Source organism: Hoplias malabaricus, chromosome 1 (assembly GCF_029633855.1).
Source record: "Hoplias malabaricus isolate fHopMal1 chromosome 1, fHopMal1.hap1, whole genome shotgun sequence".
NCBI lineage: Eukaryota > Metazoa > Chordata > Actinopteri > Characiformes > Erythrinidae > Hoplias > Hoplias malabaricus.
The window spans coordinates 14695064-14715091 of NC_089800.1; the positions used below are offsets into that span (position 1 = coordinate 14695064).

Here is a 20028-nt window from a genome sequence, read left to right on the forward strand (position 1 = left end):
TAAGCTCCACTGTCCCCTGATGGGGAAGGCCAAGTTATGGGCATCACCAAGAAATTTACCTGGAGGCTGTGGCAGATAAGCTCCCAGTAGTTTTGCCCTCTTCTTCTCATAGCCTTTCTGTGTGATGTCCCCTGCAAAAAAAAGTGAAGAAAAGACAACGTTAGAACAAAAGGCAGAAAATTTAAGCAGAAACCTTCATTTTTTGAGGCTTCGTTGCAGCCAAGAAGCACTGCAAACTCTACTGCTTCACCATCTACAGAACCATTGATTTTAGCCGAGCACTGCAGCAAACTAAGACAAGGAATAGTTCAGAGAAAATCAAATTACACAGTTTTTCTCCTCAACAGATAAAATCAGAGAGCCAAAGTCTAGTCTGATGTTTGCTTCTTTAGTTTTGCACTGGAGCCATGAGGCTGACGAATATTGTCCAGGAATAAATGTTTTCCAGAGGAAGTAAAGCACTAAAGACTAAAGGTTAACTATACAACATAAATACCAAAGATTGTAGACATTTGCATTTGAAAAATGTTTTAAAAGCAAAATTGTGTTGATACAGTTGCAGAGTTCATGCCGAAAACACTGTGTGATATCGATTTTTCATGATAAAAGATGGAATCTGCCAGAACAGATAAAACACAGTAACCTATGATCTGATTCTTAGGGTATGTTCAAGCTTGTAGTTTGTTTCCCTCGGTCTGGACCAAATGACAAAATGATATGTTGTTACATTTTAATCCGGGTTTGCTTAGTGTTCACACCGACACATATACAATCAAAGCAAAATAGATTAAAAAAAGTGAGGAATGACACTCGTATGGCTTTAATTTTGTGAGCCATCGGAACTATGCACCAATCTGGGCTTAAGAACACTTTTTGGGGGTTGTGCACACCTGTTGGTATTTTCACCAACTGAAAACAAAGCAAGAGGAGGCCAAATCTATAATGGATTCAAAACAGTGCCAGAAATTCCTCCGTTGCATGAACCATAGCAGGTAAACTCCAAAGAGAAGACCCCAGGAGAAGGTTTGTCCACGGATTGATCTCTTGCTGCATGATTACTTTTATCAGGCGCTGTGTTTGTTTTTTGTTGTTATGTATTTTATCCATTTTTAAAGTTTCCAGCATTACCTAAAAAACCCGAGACCATCTAAGCACATCCCATGGGACATTCCTTCACAAATGAGTAAGATTTCAGCCATTTGCACAATGCTAACTGCTGAAGTATTCATTTCTATTACATCTTAGCTTCATTAGCCTCCAGCGCAGAGTTAATGACGCACTGGCTAAGGGCAACATTGTGTAAATTAGATTTTTCTAAAAACGACCCCTTTAAATGCAGAAGACACTGCATGGTAGGGATGCGGGTAACTGAGGCTTTGGTTTGAGGAGCAGAATGACCGGCATCTTTCAGTCGGGTGAGAGAATGCCACACAATCTGTAATGATTAATGCAACAGGGCTTTCTCTGTGACTCCTGTCACCAAGCATTAACCACGAGGGTCTGCTCATTTGCCTGGAAATTAGGAGAGGATCTGGTGCAGAACAGAAGTGGCAGGCGCTGTCAGGGGGGGGTGACAAACGGCAAGGCAGGCCTCTTCTTTCTCTCAGCCAATACTCAACATTTAGGGGACAATGAAGCTAAAAGAAAAATCTAGTTTGCACAATTTCCCCACCGAGACATGTTCTATGTCAGAGGTTTGTTTCTTTAGTTGCGCACCAGTTAGAAGCTGGATAACAGCTGGATAGCACACACAAACCAATTAACATAGTGTACAAGAATGCCTATCTTACATTTGCTAAGATCATTTTTTCTAGACACTTTATTCACTAATAAACCACTACAATCAGGGAACCAGCCATTTTAGAGCTATGTTTAGTTTGTCTAACAACTCCATTTTTCTTTCACCTTCTAAAAAATCACAGAGGGCCCAGAGCCCACCCAGAATATTTGGCTGTGTTCTTGTCTTACGCCCAGAGGGGGTGTCACTCTATCACAGGGCATCACACATTCTCCCAGACACTCACACACTCATATTTGCTGACAACGACACAGCCAATCGACCCACAAACGTGTTTTTTACTGTAGGAAGCCAAGCATCAGGAGGAAACCCATACAGACATGGGAGAACACACCAAACTCATCACAAACAGTGAGGAAAAAGACGCCATGATGCTAACGTATGATGCTAATATGACGTCAGTCATATTAGCATCATAGCTCCTGTGCTAAAAAATAAAAATAATAAATATGTCTTGCTCAATCTAAGGGTAAAATTGTGCCAATTGGATTTCTTTCATTGAACCACTTCTTTAACCAACAACCTGCATATGGCTGTTGAAGAACTCTTTGAAGCAGTGGAGCAACGGGGCCTCGTTTGATCCTTCGGGAGTCTTTCAGCTGTGAAGTAAAGACTTGCTCTCCCTTCGCTTCTTCCCTCTCAGTGTATTGTGGCACTCTGAGCATCAGGGCTGCAGAGTGAAAAGAGGACGAGGATACAGATGAATCAGGCTTGCGGGGACTGGGGATGAGACAGGAGAAGACGAAGAAGGAAAGGTTTAAAATAAAAAAAAAATAAAATAAATAAATAAAAAAAGGCTGGATGATTCATTTCCTCACACCCACACACCGCCAATCAAAAGTCCCTTACTTCTGTAGCATCTCCTGCTCCACAGAGGAGCACCAGCCTTTCTCTCTCACTCTCTCTTTTCCCCCTCCTGCTTTCTGTCTCCCTCCTTCTGTGTCAGTCCAATTCTCCCATTCCTCTCTCCCTCAGTTTCCCTCGTAAATTCTGACACCTCTGTAGCACAGGGTGAATTGAAATGCACAGCACACTCCTGTTATGAACGCAGAGGGAGACGGCAGCGCTGTGGAATGTGCCGGAGCACAGAGCCAGGATTAATTCTCCTCGATTACCTCTCACTGAAGGGGACTATATTGGTGCTGGGGTTCTGATTAGAGCCCAATCGATGCGCCATTTGGTAGATAACATTGGCCAATAGCAGCAAATTGCAGAAACAGTCATGTCATAACACATACACATGGTGCAAAAGTCTAATGTTCATTAACCACCTGTTAACAGTAATGACTTGTTGACAGCTTTATATCCATTCAGACCCATGGTATTGTCTTCTCACAGCAAAGGGATGGACAGAAAAAGCTGTGCATTTCTTCAGATCTAAAGCCAGGCTGGAATTCTTAGAAACATGACTATGGTAGAGTGCTGCGTAGGAACATGCACAGGACCAGAACCCCAGCGAAAGCTAATCCCTACTCTGCGCACATTTGGACGAGGTGCCAGTGGAAACACACTTAAGCAGAGCTGTCATACATGGCACACTTCATATTCTGAGCAAATGGCAAACGTGAAACAGATGCGCAGATTCAGCACACTCCCAGACTGTTGCGCCTGAGCCAACAAAACTTAGTTATATTGAGAAACATTATGAAAAGCCTTTTGTTTCCTCATATGTTCTTTAAAAATAAAAGAAAGAAAATGTGTGTAAAAAGAGAATGCCCAAAGATGGCAAAATATATAAAAACAAGATGAGTGATGAGTTTTTTAAGATTATAACTATGAATTACTGATCACAGCTAATTAAATATTCAAGAAAAAAAAACACAACAGGTCACACTGAAAATCTTGATCCAAATCCTGTGGCAATTTTGATCTAGTCCTAGTAAAAAATCTTAATCTAGCCCTAGCCCTAGTGAAAGTCTTGATCTAACCCCAATGAAAATCCTCATACCAAACTCTTTATTATTATTATTATTAAAATTGTCCGTAGGTGTGAGTGTATGAGTGTGTGAGTGAATGTGTGTGTGTGTGTTGCCCTGTGAAGGATTGGCGCCCCCTCCAGGGTGTATTCCTGCCTTGCATCCAATGAGTCCAGGTAGGCTCTGGACCCACCGCGACACTGAACTGGATAAGGGTTACAGATAATGAATGAATGAATAATAATAATAATAATTAATAAATGGCATTTTTAAAGCGCATTTCAGTAACCCAAAGATCCCGTTTACAATGAGATGAACATGTAAAAACAATCACATCCGACAGTGGTAGAACAACTGTAATAGTCACATAAATCCTGCAAAGGGATCAGACATGTAGCACCGGCTAATTTCCAGAAACATAGGCCATAGTTTGCAGCAACCACTTCCACAGTCACACTGTGGGTTCAGGGATGAAATACAGTACTTTGCCAATGTTAGACACGAAAAAATCTATTCAACATAAAGTTAAGCAGATATAGGAATTTTGGGCTGATGCCAATATCAATCATATATCTATTGATGCATACAGTAATCTCTCCCAATATTTTTCAAGCAATTATTATCAGCCTAAACCAATATGGCTTCCAAATTATTGAGCGTTCCTTGTAAAAACATTATGGTGTGTATTAAAAATCCCCAGCAGCAGGTATGTTAAAAAGCTGTGGAAGGTCTCCTGTTTCTTGACAGATTTAGGAGAGGTCAGCACCCCCCAAATCTCTTAAAACTCCTAACCTCACACTGTTGTAAAAACTGACCCAGGCTTGTTTAGCAGCTGGACAGAACAACTTGTTCTCTTAAGAGCTTCAGCACATGAATGTGACATGCCAAACTGTCTATTTAATTTAGCTAAAAGCCCACTAATCAACAGCTGCAAAGGCATGCATGCAAATTGATAAACCTACCTACTTGACTCACTTGATTTGCCCTATTTTTAATCTTCTAAGAGCTGCTTCTTAGTGCTTGGTTCAAGGGAAAGACGTGGAAGGGAGGTACCTAATGAGAGCTAATCAATATCAAATGATGGTAAGTATTTAAAGTCTATTTGAGAGAATATTATTTGAAAAACCTGGATAAAATCATGACGCTACTTAGAGGGGCTGCATTATAATGTGTATATTATTATAATGACGGCTGTAGCATTATGGCTATATTAATTGGAAGTGCAGCTTTGGCTTTTGCAATTTGTTTGAAATATTGAGAGGTCGAAATGAATGCGACTCATTTAGCCGCAAGCCGGCTGCATTACAATAACTTCAACAAGCATTTCTGGAAATAAATCATTCTAAGGAACTGACTTTTCTGACCAGTCAGTCTCAGTTACTACAGATTTATGTCTCAGAGTATTAGCTACACTTGCCCCTCTTGTTATAAGTAAAGCCATTTTTTTAAAGCATGATTCTGGGGAAGTGCTGTACTCTATGGTTTGTTTGCATTCTGAAGCTCTTTATCTTTTAAAGCGGAACGGTATGTTCGAGAAGAAATAAACAGCTGGTGTTTGTACATGGCTGAAGTTTATCTTGTCTGTAAGATTATCACAGAAACTCATTTGTAACACGAGTTTTTTTTAGCACTTTCACTCTGTGTTTACAATCATGCATTTAGACCTCTCCGGAATTAACAGTCAGTTCCACCTTAATCTGAAACAGCAAAAATAAGTCAATATTACCCACCTACGGAGCAGGAGAACGGACCCTGGGGATTAGTAAACACATTAGAGTGATTAGATTGGAGGCATGTATTATCTCAGTAGCGACGCCACACTAGAACTCTTAATGAGAATGTATGGAAACAGGACAGGTATATTATCAAACATTGCTAATTCTAGAGAAGCATTCTTGAACGTTCCATGTGTAAACACATCTGTTGGCCTTGGCCAAGTGTGAGTGTGTTTGTTTGGTGTTACATTTACAGGCCACCCCTACAACAAACACTGTGATTTATGGCTGGAACCGTGTTTTGAACACATGTGTCAGTGTTGGGCTGTAGTTTTAGAAGGCGGAAGAGGACACCAAAGCACGCTGATATTGAGCTCCATGTTAGCCCCTGCCCTCATCCTACTACTGCTAAGAACTGAGTCTCCAAAAACAGGCCAGAGAGCCAAGCTCAGATTACAATACACACTCGTGCCTGGAGAAGCTTCTATCTGGATCCCTCTAAACTGAAAAATCAATACAAAGGGCTTTGCCTGTTGAAAAAACAAACACATGAATAAACTACTACTCCACGACCTTGATGACTATCCCTGTGTGAAGCACATAAATACAGAGATCATGAGTTTTACTCCAAGAAGCAGCTCAACGGATCAGCACTCTCTAACTGGGTGATTGAAGAGGAGCTCACAGAACAGTGGATTTCTATCTCTCCATTTCTTTCTATCCTTCCATCCTCCCTTTCTTTATCAACTTCTAGCTTTTTTTTCTTCTTCCTCTTTTTTCTCCTTTGTCCTTTCCTTCTCTTCACTGTTCCTTTCCCTAAGTTCCTTTTCCCTCTGGTAAAGTTTTATCTTTCTCCCCCCCCCCCTTTTTTGTTTTCTCTCTTTCCTTCTATCTATCATTGTGTTCTTCAAATGCTCATTTTCTCTTTCTCACTTCCCTTTTTTCTATTCTTCTTTATTTTCTTCTGTTTTCTCCATTTTCTTTTTTCATTACTTCAACATTTCATTGATCTCTAGTTTTTCTCCTTTTTCTTCATTCCAGTCTTTCTTTTTTCACACTCTCTCTGACTTGCTTTGTACCTTACTTAGGTATTGTGGCCTGTGTTTGCAGTGTTCTCTTTGCAGAAAAAGAGACAAAGGGATGAAGGCCACTCCTCTTCCTCAACACTCCAGCCAGCGGTGGAAAGGATCCATATGGCTGGAAAGCACAACCTTGTGAACAAAAAACTCTCCTCCATTTATTCAAGAGGGATTACGAGCCGAGGATATTTCCAAGTCAGCGCTTCATCAAGTCTGGGGACAGCAGAGGGGCTGCACTGCAGCTAGAGCTCGTCCCAGAGCTCCTGTATTGATCAACACTACGGCATCCAGCTGACGAAAAGGCTTTTTCCACTTCTATTGGTTTGTAACAGTGCAGCAAAAAGAGGCTCATGATGTGGATACCTTTATTTACATTCACTGTACATTTCATCAGCTCCACTGACCATACAGGAGCACTATGCAGTTCTACAATTGTAGACTGTACTTCACCAGTTTCTCTGCTTACTTTCTTATCCCCATTTCACCCTGTTTTTCAACAGTCAGGACCCCCACAAGACCACCACTGAACAGATATGATTTGGGCGGAGGATCATCCTCAACACAGCAGTGACACTCACACGGTGGCAGTGTGTTAATGTGTGTTCGGCTGGTACGAATTTTTAAATCCCTAAGTGTCAGTGCTGAACTGAGAATAACCCACCAACCAAAAATGTCCAGCCCACAGCGACCTGTGTCCACCAATGAAGGACAAGAGAACGACCAACAACTGTGCAGCTACTGTCTCTGATTTTACATCTACAAGGTGGACCAAATAGGTAGGTGTGTCTAACAGAGTGGAGTTTTAAAAACTTAAGCAACACTGCTGTGTCTGATCCATAAAACAAATTACAAGCAGCATCAACCCACCTCACAACAAGTGAATTACGCTACTTCAAGTTCTGAAAATTGTTCCAATCCTCTAAGTTCCTTGCCTATATGCAGCCCCTTTTGTATTACCATTAATTACTATGTACATACATAGTTGCTATGTTCACATAATCCAATCCCCAACCCAGTGTGTGTGTGTGCGTGTGTGAGTGTGTGTTTAATGAGAGGTTAGCTGACTGTACAGCAGGTGAGTCTGTTTAAAATTGTTGTAATGTAACTTCAGTATCAGGTCTCATGTACAGCACACGATTCCTCCACCCTGCCGACACACACAGAGACACACATACACGTGTTTAATAACTGAGATCATTCCTCATATTTACAGTTTCATGCACACACAGGAGAGCTTAGGTCATGTGTAAAACAAAAACAATGAGCTGTGTGTTTTATCTCTGTCAGTTGAACACAGATCATGTTACAAAGAAAAAAAGACCTGTGTGTAAGTGTGTGTTTGTGTGTGTGTGTGTGTGTGTAGCCCCCAGGCCTAACCGCTTGTTCCAACAGTTAAATCATTGTCAGACACAGAGAAGGCCCATAGTGAGCATGCTTCCCTCTCAGGAACACTACCACACAACTGCTCTGGAATGTCCACTCCAAAGCTACTACAGAGAACACAAGGCTTTCTCTTTACTCGCCCACGTCTAACACACCAGCTACTGCTTTAAAAGGAGCAATGTGACATTTTTACCACTAAAAAGTACCCAACAATACTTTGAATATTGAGTATTGTTTTATGAGCCAAAAAATATTCCATCCTTTCTTCAGTCAAACTTGAATTTCCCATTCGTATTTCTCTATTCGTCTCCGCTGTCCACTCTCTATCTTCAGCTCCTGTCCAATAATCATACGTCTTCCACACAGCTCTGTGTCCTCTGGGCATTCTGAAACTTGACCCAGAATCTTGAAATACAACCCATGGTCGAAAAAAGTGATGACTGATTTTTATTTTTTTCACACAAAGTAAAATGAGCAATCCCTTGGCTCAGTGATGCGTCCAAAGGGATCACAGTGACCGATGCCCCGGGCCTACGATGTAAACTTGCAGTCAGCAGAATCTCACATTATGCAAGATCCTGTCTTCTGCTGGATTCAAGTGGAAACAGAGTAAAGTCATGAAAAATAAGTTTTGATCTTTTTTTTATTAAATAATTGAGATTCATGTAGTATTTACACTTTACTAAAGTTTAAAGATATATTACTTAAACCCCAGTCTGTATTCTGGAGACTGGAGAAAATGCCCATGAGGTTAAGGTCATCGCATGCAATTCCAAGGGTCAGGCAGAGGGATAAAATTACCCCCAACAGAGGGATTTGAAGCGGAGTTGGTGCATTCTTTTGGTCAACTTTCTAATATTTTTGGGATGAGTAAAGCTTTATGAACAAAGGTCATTTTCTCTTGACTGAGTGACAAAAATAAAACAACACAGAAATATTCCTTCCCCAAAGAGGACGCTTCTAAGGTATGGAATCAGATTTAATTTTAAAAAATCTAATAAAAAATACCAAACAAAAATAAGAACAGAGAGAATAAAACTGATGTAAAAATTATAACTTTCAAACAAATCAGTGTAATGAGGTAAACTATTGCTCTCTTTACTAATTCTACAATTCTACCGTTGTTTACAGTTCTCTGTGCTGGTTTCTCGCCAGTCAGACTTTTGAATTCGCTGTCAGCTTTGCGGTTACGCTGCCAGATCTATCGTTTGAGCTGCCTGACTTTTTCTGTACAGTTCTGACACAATCCTCTCATGTGGGTTGGTTTATTCAAGGGTGCATCTCCATTGGCCAATCAGTTTTTGAGTGACAGCTCAGTGCCACAGATGAAATATGTGCGCTTGCTGCACTGAACAATAACTATGGCACAAGGCTACAACCCAAAACCTGACTGAGCAGTTTAGTGCAAATGAGAGTGCAAAACTGACAGTCAACATTCGAATCGATGAGAAACCAGTGAGAACTGTAGTTTACACCATTATCTAAGTAATGTTTTTTAACCCTAACCCTATGTGTTACATTTGAGATAACCTAATAGCTGCTGTAAATAAGCTCAACTATTCATTCATTCATTATCTGTAACCGCTTATCCAGTTCAGGGTCGCAGTGAGTCCAGAGCCTACCTGGAATCATTGGGCGCAAGGCAGGAATACACCCTAGAGGGGGTGCCAGTCCTTCACAGGGCAACACAGACTCACACACACATTCACTCAGACCTACGGACAATTTTTGAGTCCATCCACCTACCAACGTGTGTTTTTGGACTGTGGGAGGAAACCGGAGCACCCGGAGGAAACCCACGCGGACACAGGGAGAACACACCAACTCCTCACAGACAGTCACCCGGAGCGGGAATGGAACCCACAACCCCCACTACCTGCTGCGCCACCGTGCCGCCCTACTAAGCTCAAATATAAGTTGTATAATTCATACCTATGAAGTGTCCTATATTAGGCTGTACATTATCACAATATACTACCGTACACACTTTGCTGTGCTACCTAATGTCCCATAATACCCAAATCTACATGCTGCTGTGCTGTGAGCTGAAGTAGGTTGCACCACCTAGGAAAATGTTCACCACTGAGCGGAATTAGATTTTAAGCTGCAGTGTCACCCCCTCTGCCTCAGTAAATAAAGCACAGCGATCCTAAAACAGAGCAATTCCCAGAGGTAGTCCTCTGCCCATGACCCGATGTAGAGAACCGTCTGATAAGAACAGCTAGAGGTGTCGCTATCAACAACGAGCCAGTAAAAAACAAAAAAATCAACTGTTAGAGCTAACAGGAAATGTCACACGTTGACGGGAAGAGAACAGCGTGGACAGTTTCAATTCTGACAGGCCTTATCTGATCAGATATAGCGGCCTGATGTTTTCTTTCACCACTGGCCAGTGGACAACAGGAAATATCATTGTGCCAGAAACGCAGGCAAGAAGGAAAAAGAGACAAAACAATTCCGAGCAAACTGTGCTACTGACATACGGTGTCGAAAATATTATTTATTCCTGTTTGATTAGAGTGACGATGAACACATCATGGAGAGATCGCCGTGAGCCAGGGGAGAACAGGTAACTATGGTGACAGGGAGAAAGACACACGCAGAGAGAGAGAGAGAGAGAGAGAGAGAGAGATAGAGAGAGAGAGAGAGAGAGAGAGAGAGAGAGAGAGACATGATAGCAGGAGTAAAATCCTCAGTTATTGGCATTGATGGATGGAACCCAGAAGTGACGCTCTAGTGGACGAAGTGCTCGCTCTAGTCTAAGACACACAGCTGCATTGGAGTGAATGGCCCTCATTGTAAGCACATGGAAGTGTACAAGTATGTACTGTTTTCCATTGTGGATTCTCACTATATGACCATGTTACTGACCACAGCCTCTCAGCCTTGTCCTGTGTAGCTCTCCACACTATGAATAGAGCAATTCATTAAACAATATTGAACTGATCTATCATCAAAATCGTTAATTTCCTTGAGCGGTAATGAGATTTGCATTAATGAGACTGAAAATCGCATACTTTTTTTAAGCATTATGTTGGTGCTGCCGGAATGAGACATCATTTCAGCTTTATAGGAAGAGGGGAAAGCGTTCAGACATTTGAAGTCAACATCTATCAGTTCCCTTCAGGTTAGATTTGTTACAGGTCTGTTTTGGCTTCATTTTTTTCCCATTGATATCCAATTCAAAGTCTCCTGCAGATATCAGCTCAGGACTGACACCAACCTGCCAATATGCCATTTCAAAAATTTATTAAATAGGTTTTCTAGGGCGAAAGGTGGGTGTCTATGATGGTTAACAGATTCACAACATTTTAATGTTAATATTAACTTATTTCACATACTTCCACATCTTAGAAATGATGGTCCCAGGAATGATAAGTCTGACATAGAAACACATCTTCTGAATGTGATGAGGTTCTGATATGCCAGCGATTCTATGCCATCTAGCAAAAGAGACGCTCTAAGCAAGCAAAGAGTGTTGTTTAGAGCGAGAGGATGAAGCCTTATGGTGCCTTTAACTAGTGTAAAGAGATGGAGCAGGATAAGCTGGCTGGTTGAGCATGGTGTGTGCATACACTGACACACCCATGCTTGTTTTTATGAATTATGGGGACATTAGATAGACTTCCATTCATTTTGCAGTGACTTGACCATACCTTATCCATAAGCACCACTCGCCCAAACACTACATTGCTCTAACCTTGGAAAGCCTTCACTTAAAAATGTAAAGTTATACACTGGTCCTCATAAGTAAGAGTAGTCCCCACAATTTTGTACTGCCAACAGGTTATGGTCCCCACAATGTGATCTATACCTGGTACATGCATAGACACACACATGGAGAGAAAGGGGAGTGAACTTGCTTTCCGCTGAGTGATTTGCTGGGTTGGAATTTAAAGCAGATGATATAGTAATCAGTGCCCTGCCGGAGCTCAGCCGGCCTTAGCCTGGCGCTGGAGTGCCTCTCGCCCACGTGGCACAGAGCAGCCACAGACTTAGCCATCCCTTGCGGCATACACACTCCCATATGCCCTTAAAAAAGGTGCTATAGTGTGTGTGTGTGTGTGTGTGTGTGTGTGTGTGTGCAAATTAAAAACGAATAAAAGGTCACTGGGAGTAGGCAGGCCCAATTCAATTAAAATGGCCCAAAATCCACTGCTTTCTTAATTGGAAAATTAATAAGCATAGCACACTTATAGCCGCAGTGGCATTTCTCCTTCCTTTTTTTTAAACACATCAAAAGTCTAAGAATGCTTAATATTTGTGCTCTATAAAAAGGCCAGAGCTTTGCATATTAGTTACAATGCTTAGTGAGGAGTGTTTGGGATGTAGCTGCTAGCCCTCCGTGGGCTAATGAAGTCATCTTACAGCGCATTAAAGCTCCGTTTTAATCTGGCTTTACTGAGTCAGCCTACTGCCGCGTAAAGCTGCGGGCTTAAGCTCCAGCTCTGACACACTGCAAATGTTCAGCGTGGTGGACTTTCTATTGCAGGTAGATAGGCCTTTAGGCCCAGACGCTCAAATCTGTCCAGCGTAAGCCTTAGTTCCATGCACTTCTCTTCACGTCTCCCTGGGCAAAGGGACACATTACACACACCATCATTTAGCGAGATTTTACCAGGAGAATGTCTGAAATGGGTGTGGAAATAAAATGTATTAATTTAATTATATGGAAGTTTTCCAGACCTGAGGACCCTAAAAGTGCTTCGCTGATACCAACAGAGCTTTGCAAAGTGGCAAAATATACTCCAGCACTTAATAGTATTTACACAATACAATGTTGTATTACTATTTTGTGAATTAACTATGTTCTCTTTGTAATGAAACATGCTGATGGCTTCATAACTCTTTAGCCAATGCTTGGTGACTTTAAGCTAATCACACAGCTGCTATAAACACTGGGATGATAAAACCTATGTAAGAGTAGGTGACCTGTGTTAGCCATCGGTGCACCTTATGGAAGCTAAATACATTAATTATAAGAAGTGGCTACACACTATTGGGGCTCGGCTGCTTATTAAATAAAGTTAAATGAAGGGTCAATGTCTTAACCACTGTCTTTCTGGCGTTGCAAATTTTACAAGTCTGAACTTTTCACTTCCGCACTGCAGCTTTGTTTATTTCTGGAATAATGCATAACGTCACCTCTACAACACTAATTCACTCAGAGAGCAAGGGGTTTATAAAGGAGTTTTTCTCTGGTGTTATATAAACAACACCAAAACAAGTGAAGGTTTATTTACATATTTTTTTACACACTACACTTCGGAGGAACTTGAACTTGGTCTGAGGCCAGTTCCCTGTACTCGCACTTGAGGAGGCCTGTAGTTTTTCCGTACCTGTTCGGTGGGAGCTGCTCTACCTGTGTGTGATGGAGAGGGAGCGTGGGAAGAAAAGAGAGATTGCCATCTCGTCACGTTTGACCGCGCACGACAACCCTCCCTTGTCAAACAGACAAGACATGATCCAAAGCAGCCACCCCGTTTGTTTTACGCTGGCCACAAGCCTTTAACAGACCCGTCATCCTCTGCAGAGATGTCTGTAAGCAGTAGAAAGCACCATAACAGTAGCTCAGGGATAAGGAACTTGTAAGGTTTACTTAGGATACATAATTATATATATCAGTGTGATCCAATTTGAATAAGAGTTAATGGAAGTTAGTTTTATTACAGTCCAAATCTGAGAATTTCTTTGTAATGCTCACAGTTAAAAATGATGTCTACCATTTTTTGGTCATTACATAATCTCACATATGTCCATTTATAGCTCTGAAGGGTCTACTATTATTGTAAAATGTGTGAAACTAAAACAAACATGTAAAAAGCTATGATTCTATGATCAGGTGGATTTCCTATAGCCTCGTACCCAGGAACACATCATTTCACATGTGAAGAGAAAGGCTGTGATCAACCAAATCACAAGAACAGATTCATTTCCGTAGATTCACAAATATACACTGTTAATAACTAAAAAAATTATCTACACATCTTCACAGAACTAATTATACGAGCTCAAATTTTGTCTGAACCTGCCGACTGTATGACGTTAAACTTCTAACCTTCTACAACTTTCCCTCTTCCTTTATTTCAGACAAAAGAAAATCACAATCTAAACATCTGAATTGTGAAAATAAATGGGAACATGGCATTGGGAAAAAAACTGATTTCAAAGGGCCTTATATGTGCAGCGCTCCAAATAAAAAAACCCAGAGGGTAAACTCTTATGAAACTGAAGACATGTCAATGGATTCTAATGATAAATAATCTTTAGTTTGGCTCACTATATCGTGAAAGAGAAGCATGACACTGTGTTTGTTACCTGAGCATGTCTTATATCTAGAAATATAACTTAAATACGATAAATGTTTCAAAATATTAGTCACACATTTAATTATGGCCACAGTGCAAAACTTTGGATTTGTCTAGCCCTGAATAGATGTGTATACTTGTGTTGTGCATACACATTATGATGTATCTCTAAATATATATAAGCAGATATAAACTGATGGATGTAATCTGGTGTGCATTTGATTAATGTGATGTAATGCATGCATTCCAAATAGTGAGATTAATCCCTCCACCCATGCTACTGTGTGTGTGTGTGTGTGTGTGCGTGTGTGAGTGTGTATGTGTGTGTATAAATAAACATCAAGCACTTCTCCATTTCCTCTCCTCATTCAGAGTAAGCACATATCCTTCTTCATAAATACGTTTTTTTTTCCCCACTTTTTTTCCCAGCACAGGACATCAGGCCTGACGCTCATTTGCATTTAGATTAGCTGCTTAAAGCCACAAGCTCCCCGTGGTGCCGTCTTCCTGAATCGTTTTGGCACTGAGGAGAACCCAGTCCAACCATGTCAATGGCTACTGCCCAGATAAGAGCTAAGGAATAACTTCTAGTGGATAAAATCGATCCGAATTTCGTCCAGTCCAGCACAGATGTGACCACGCAGATGAAAGAGCCCAGGAACCACAGGCTGGACCTCAAAGGCGAACACTTACAAAACATCAGCACTCAAAATGACCGGTTTGCAGAGTGGCTTACAATCATTTCTGAGGAGATGTTTGATTATCCTAGAGCAGCATCCTTTTCCCTGACCTTCACATAGTAATTTGTTTTGAGTGTAATCCATTACAAAAAATCCACTTTGAAGCATCCTGTCAGGTTCTAAATCACTTTCTCTCAGACAAGGCAGAAAAGCTTGGTGCAAAGTAAACAAGGAAAAATAAATGAGATGTTCTTTAGAACAGGCAAAAAAAAAGTTCAAAAGCCAAAAAACGATAGGAACAAAATGGCATGCACTGATACAGGAAGTCTGAGCAGAGGCAGAGATCAGATTTTTTCAAACCTGATTGAGTAGGGATTAAATTTACTAGGAGGGTAGGTCATGCGATCTCAGGTACTGGATTACTAATTATTTACCACCAATGCCACTCCAACATCACTCCAAAGAACGCAGTTCCACCACACCTGCACATAGCTGGGTGTCCTTAATTCCCATCGAGGATATTTCTACACTCACAGTGGATTTCACCTGCTGTTCTAAATACACTGTGTAAGTGGATCAGACAAAGCAGTGCGGCTAGAGTTTTTAGCCCCTCCATCTAAGAATATCCACCCCAGAAGTGTCCACCTAAGAAAGACTAGAGGAAGACCAACACAAACTGAGCAGCAACAGAAAACTTTTGGAGGAGTACTCTAAATATTGCATAGGTCAAATAACAAGCTCAGTACTATTTCGCTTGTGGTGAGAACAGAGAAAGGGCCATGCTATCTACGCAGAGAGCGAGGTCAATTATGCTCTCTTTTGAGAAGCATCTCCCGATAGTGGGGCCAACAGTTAGACAGCTGCAACTGTCAAGAGCACATAAATACTCATTTGTATTAACTAACAGACACACACCTGAGAACAATGACGATACTTTTTTTTCATCAACTCTCTGCTGATACCGATATGATTCCAATGTCATCAACAGTCTCCCTAGTAATCAATCCAATGCATACAAAATATCGGTGCCCAAACACAACTGTTCACACGGGGCCCCCACCAGAGAAGCAATCACTTTAAGTACATGCACAAATCATGTCCAGTCATCTGTGCATATATTATGTATCCACAGAGACACAATAGTTAAGGGGCTTATTTTTGTGCAGTTCTCTCCCCTGCAGCTCAGCTCTGTCGTAAATCACCCGCAGCCGAGCAGACGCTTTTAAAGAGCCCATCCTTCTGAGACCTGGCCGGAGAGGCGAATAATCAATGTGAATCACGCTGCTAGCACTTTGCAGAATTCTCTCTCCCTCTCTTCTCTTTATGTCCCTCAACCGCTTTCTCACACGCTCCCTCACCATTCCATCTCTTTTCTTCTATTTCCTGCCTTTCACTATCCTCCCCTTTCCCTCATTCTGTTTTACTCCGATCTCTTTCTCCACTCCCACTCTCTTTGCTTTTTTTATTCTTTCCCTCCTTTCACATTTTCTTCCATCTCTCTGCCTTCTTTCTCACTTAGCTTTATAATTCTCCATCTTATTTCTCTTTCTTTCACTCCTTTCCCCTTCTCTATCGTATCTTTCCCTTTCTTCCTAATATCCACCCCCCCCCACCCCCCACCTCTTTCTCTATCATCTGTAAGTGGTATGTTGGCACAGGAAGCCAGAGCACTTCGCACTGAGCTCAGTAAAGTGAACACCAGTTTCCCTTCAATCAAATTAAACAACATTATGGGGTAATGGAGCCAATGGGACCGTGGTGGCACTGAGTTGGTCCAGTTTTTTTTTTTTAACCAGAGGGCAGGAACAGTAAATAGGCAGAGAAGGCTTAAATATCCAACCTGAGCCGCTGCAGTGGAATGCTTCAGAACAGCAACAGCTAGGGTTGGGTGGTATAACGATAATGCCGTATAGAGTTAAAAGGGAGAGGAAGGAATATTAAAACAGACAAATACTCAGAAGAACTTTCACTCGATTTTGTCCTCACAAGGCTTTATCCCTAAATATGTGTTCAGTTTGCTGGAAAATCTTCTGCTGAGGTGTGCTATACCACAAGTGCCTGTTATGATTCAAACAGCCAAAAAAGAGCCTGTCATATTTAATTTATTTTCAAATTTTCTGTTCCTCCAGCCCCATTCGCTGAAATTTGCTCTCTTAGAAACGGGTTTTAATCGTCAACACCTATGTGGTTAGCACTGTCAGTCTGTGCTGAACTGAACTGCACAGTGCCGAAAACCCTTCACCCGACCCGCACACAGATATGCACCCCAGCCCCACAATAATACAGTATACTGTGTTAATATGTTGAGATGGTATGACAATATGAAAAACGTGGATACCACCCATCCCTAGCAACAGCATAAGCAACCATTACCAAGCTAATGAAACAATTCCTGTCAAAGGCTTCAGCTTGTAAATAAGTGGGGGCATGGGTGAGGATGGAGAAAAGATCTAAAGATTGCACACACACACACACACACACACACACACACACCTCTGCAGCCAAAAGAAAGCAAGAGAGAGAGAAGAAACAAGAGAGAGGTATATATAGAGAGAGCGAGAGCAAAGACAGACATCAGATGAGTGACATGGCTGCCTCCCACGTCTGTACTTTGTTGCTATCTGATGGTGCTGCAATAAAAAAGCTTTTTTACTCACAGCAGAAATGAACTCTGGACTGCAAGGGAAACCCCACCCTCCCCCAAACCGTCACTGGAGGTAACTGTCTTTTCGGTTCACATCTGTGTTTGTATAGTGACCATAAAAATTCCTGGTGTGAATCAACATCTTCCCCATAATGATTTAAATCAATATTAATAACAACACATCAATACCTATAGCCACACCTCAATATCAATAATCTATATCGCTATTAACAACCACACATCAATATCAGTATCTGATAAGTCATGCAACATCGATGTATGGGAGTCAAAGTTCAGTGCACAAACTCATATGAACTATACATTGTATTCTCCATGTGACTATTAGGCCACAAGGGTAACACAGTAATCTCCTAAGCGCCCATCCATCACAGGGCATCACACTCTCACACATTCACTCACAGATACACTTCCACACACACCTGTGGACATTTATTAACAGTCACCACCTACCAGCTTGTGATTTTGGACTGTGGGAGGAAAGGGGAACACTGGGAGAAACCCACGCAGACACGAAAAGAACACAACAGCCTTCACACAGACGAAGGCTGGACGCACAGACGACCCGAGGTGGCGCCTGAACACACAGCCTCAAGATCCTAGAGCCGTGTGACAGTGATAATAGCAGCTCGTCAATATCGATCATTGTACATCAATATCAATAACCATAAAGGAACAGTTTGTAGATGATGATGCCTAAGAAAAGTTTATGCCACTTAAGCTTTGGAACATTAATGCAGGCTAGAACTATGTGTTTTATCCCGGTTATATTTATATCCCCTTGATTAAACAACTTACCTAATGAGCCTGGCTGTAATACATGTGCTTTTGTTGTAAACTACTTTGCTTTATTGTTGTTGCTCTGTGAAATGCCATCTCGTTTTGTGGGTGGAACACATTTTTTCAATCAGCAAGCAGTGATTACACAATCCACGACTGGGAACTGAAATCAAGGCCTGAATTTGAAGGCACTTCTCTTTTAGAGCGCTACGCGTCAACAAATTTTCATAATCAAAAGACGCTGCTAATTGAAGCCCTATCTCAAACACATTTGCTGCCTTCCTTTTGCATTTGGAGAAAAGTCAGCCTCCATCTGATTTTGGCAAAAACACTCGCTGTCACCAGGCGGATAAGTCTGCCAGGCGACTAATCCTCTCTAAAACAGGAGCGGGCGGATGTGAGGATGAATTAGGAGCCGAAATCAGGAGATATGTAGGTGGCCTTGCCTAGGGACGAGTGCTAATCAAAGGCGCGATCATAAAAATAATAAGAGAGGCAGAGGCGCTGTGACAGAGAGGACTCAGGTAAAGGTCAACTCTTCACACGCACACACACACACACACCACTGGGGGAGGGGTGCAGGGAGCAGGATCAACACCGAGCAAGGGCTAAAGACAGCTAACAAGGGAATGATGCCAGAGAGAGAGAGAGAGAGAGAGAGAGAGAGAGAGAGAGAGAGAGAGAGAGTTTGAGGAAGTGATGGAGAGAAAAGAGGTGAAAATATAAATAAAATGAGGTGTCGACAGAAAGGGATGAGACAGAAAGAGAAACAGAGAAGTGCAGTAAGACTAAATGAAAAGAGGGTGGTATGGGACAGTGACATGAGAGTAACACAGAGAGTGTAAGACAGATCGAGGGTGTGACAGAGAAAGAACGAGAGAGAGAGAGAGAGAGAGAGAGAGAGTGGGGGGAGTAAACAGCCAGGTCATGACTGAGCTCCAGCTCCTCACACTAGGGAGCAGACCAAAGCCATTTTTTCATGTCAGGGGCCCTGATGACATCACAACCCTTGCATCCGTTGCCATGGCAACACCTCTGTCGTAATCACGGACGGCTGCAGGAGAGTTGTATCCTGCTCATTCAGCATGTGTAAGAGGTCCCACTGTCTTCAGAGCCACCTCACAAGACCAAAAGGGGCTTTCCCTTTTCTAGAGCCATCAACACAAACTAGAGTAAACAAAAAAAAAAAAAACCTGCTACCCATCAAACCCAACAGGTCCAGGGTATCAAACCCCTGGGCTGTCATATCAATCCTGGCTAATTAAGATAACACACTCTGGAGTATTCCCACACTTTAATTACATGCCACTGACAACTGCCAATCAACAAGAAAAACGTTGACTGGACAGTGCAGAGGTTTGTTGGGCGTCTGCGGTGTGGAAAAGGCTGGGGTTTTTGAAATTGGCAAGCACTGGGTGACCTTGACAGGCTTTAACTCAGCCTGCAGGCCCCAGTCATCCTCTGAGCTGTTCTCTCTCTCTTACACACACACACACACAGAGAAAGAGAGAGAAAACACACTCAGAATATTAACACTGCCTTCTCTCTCCCCCTCTCTGATGTTGCTCCCCCTTGCAGATGGAAGTTGTCAGTGTCCGTGGAAAATCACAGCATTTCCAAACTCTCTCTGAAGTGCACTCCACTGAGTATGAGCTATACTCAGTAGTATACTGAGGGTGGACAATTCATCTCCAGAAATAACCTACT

The 20028-nt window shown here is 41.9% G+C and overlaps 1 protein-coding gene across 4 annotated transcripts in view; it reads right to left on the bottom strand.

Annotated features, from left to right (window-relative positions):
* The window catches only part of dip2ca (disco-interacting protein 2 homolog Ca), a 120179-nt gene that overhangs the window by 65241 nt on the left and 34910 nt on the right, over positions 1-20028 (bottom strand). For all 4 annotated transcript variants that reach the window (XM_066646843.1, XM_066646844.1, XM_066646842.1 and 1 more), the window contains exon 2: positions 60-131. In XM_066646843.1, the coding sequence (XP_066502940.1) occupies positions 60-131 (72 nt within the window). The remainder of the gene's footprint in view (positions 1-59; positions 132-20028) is intronic.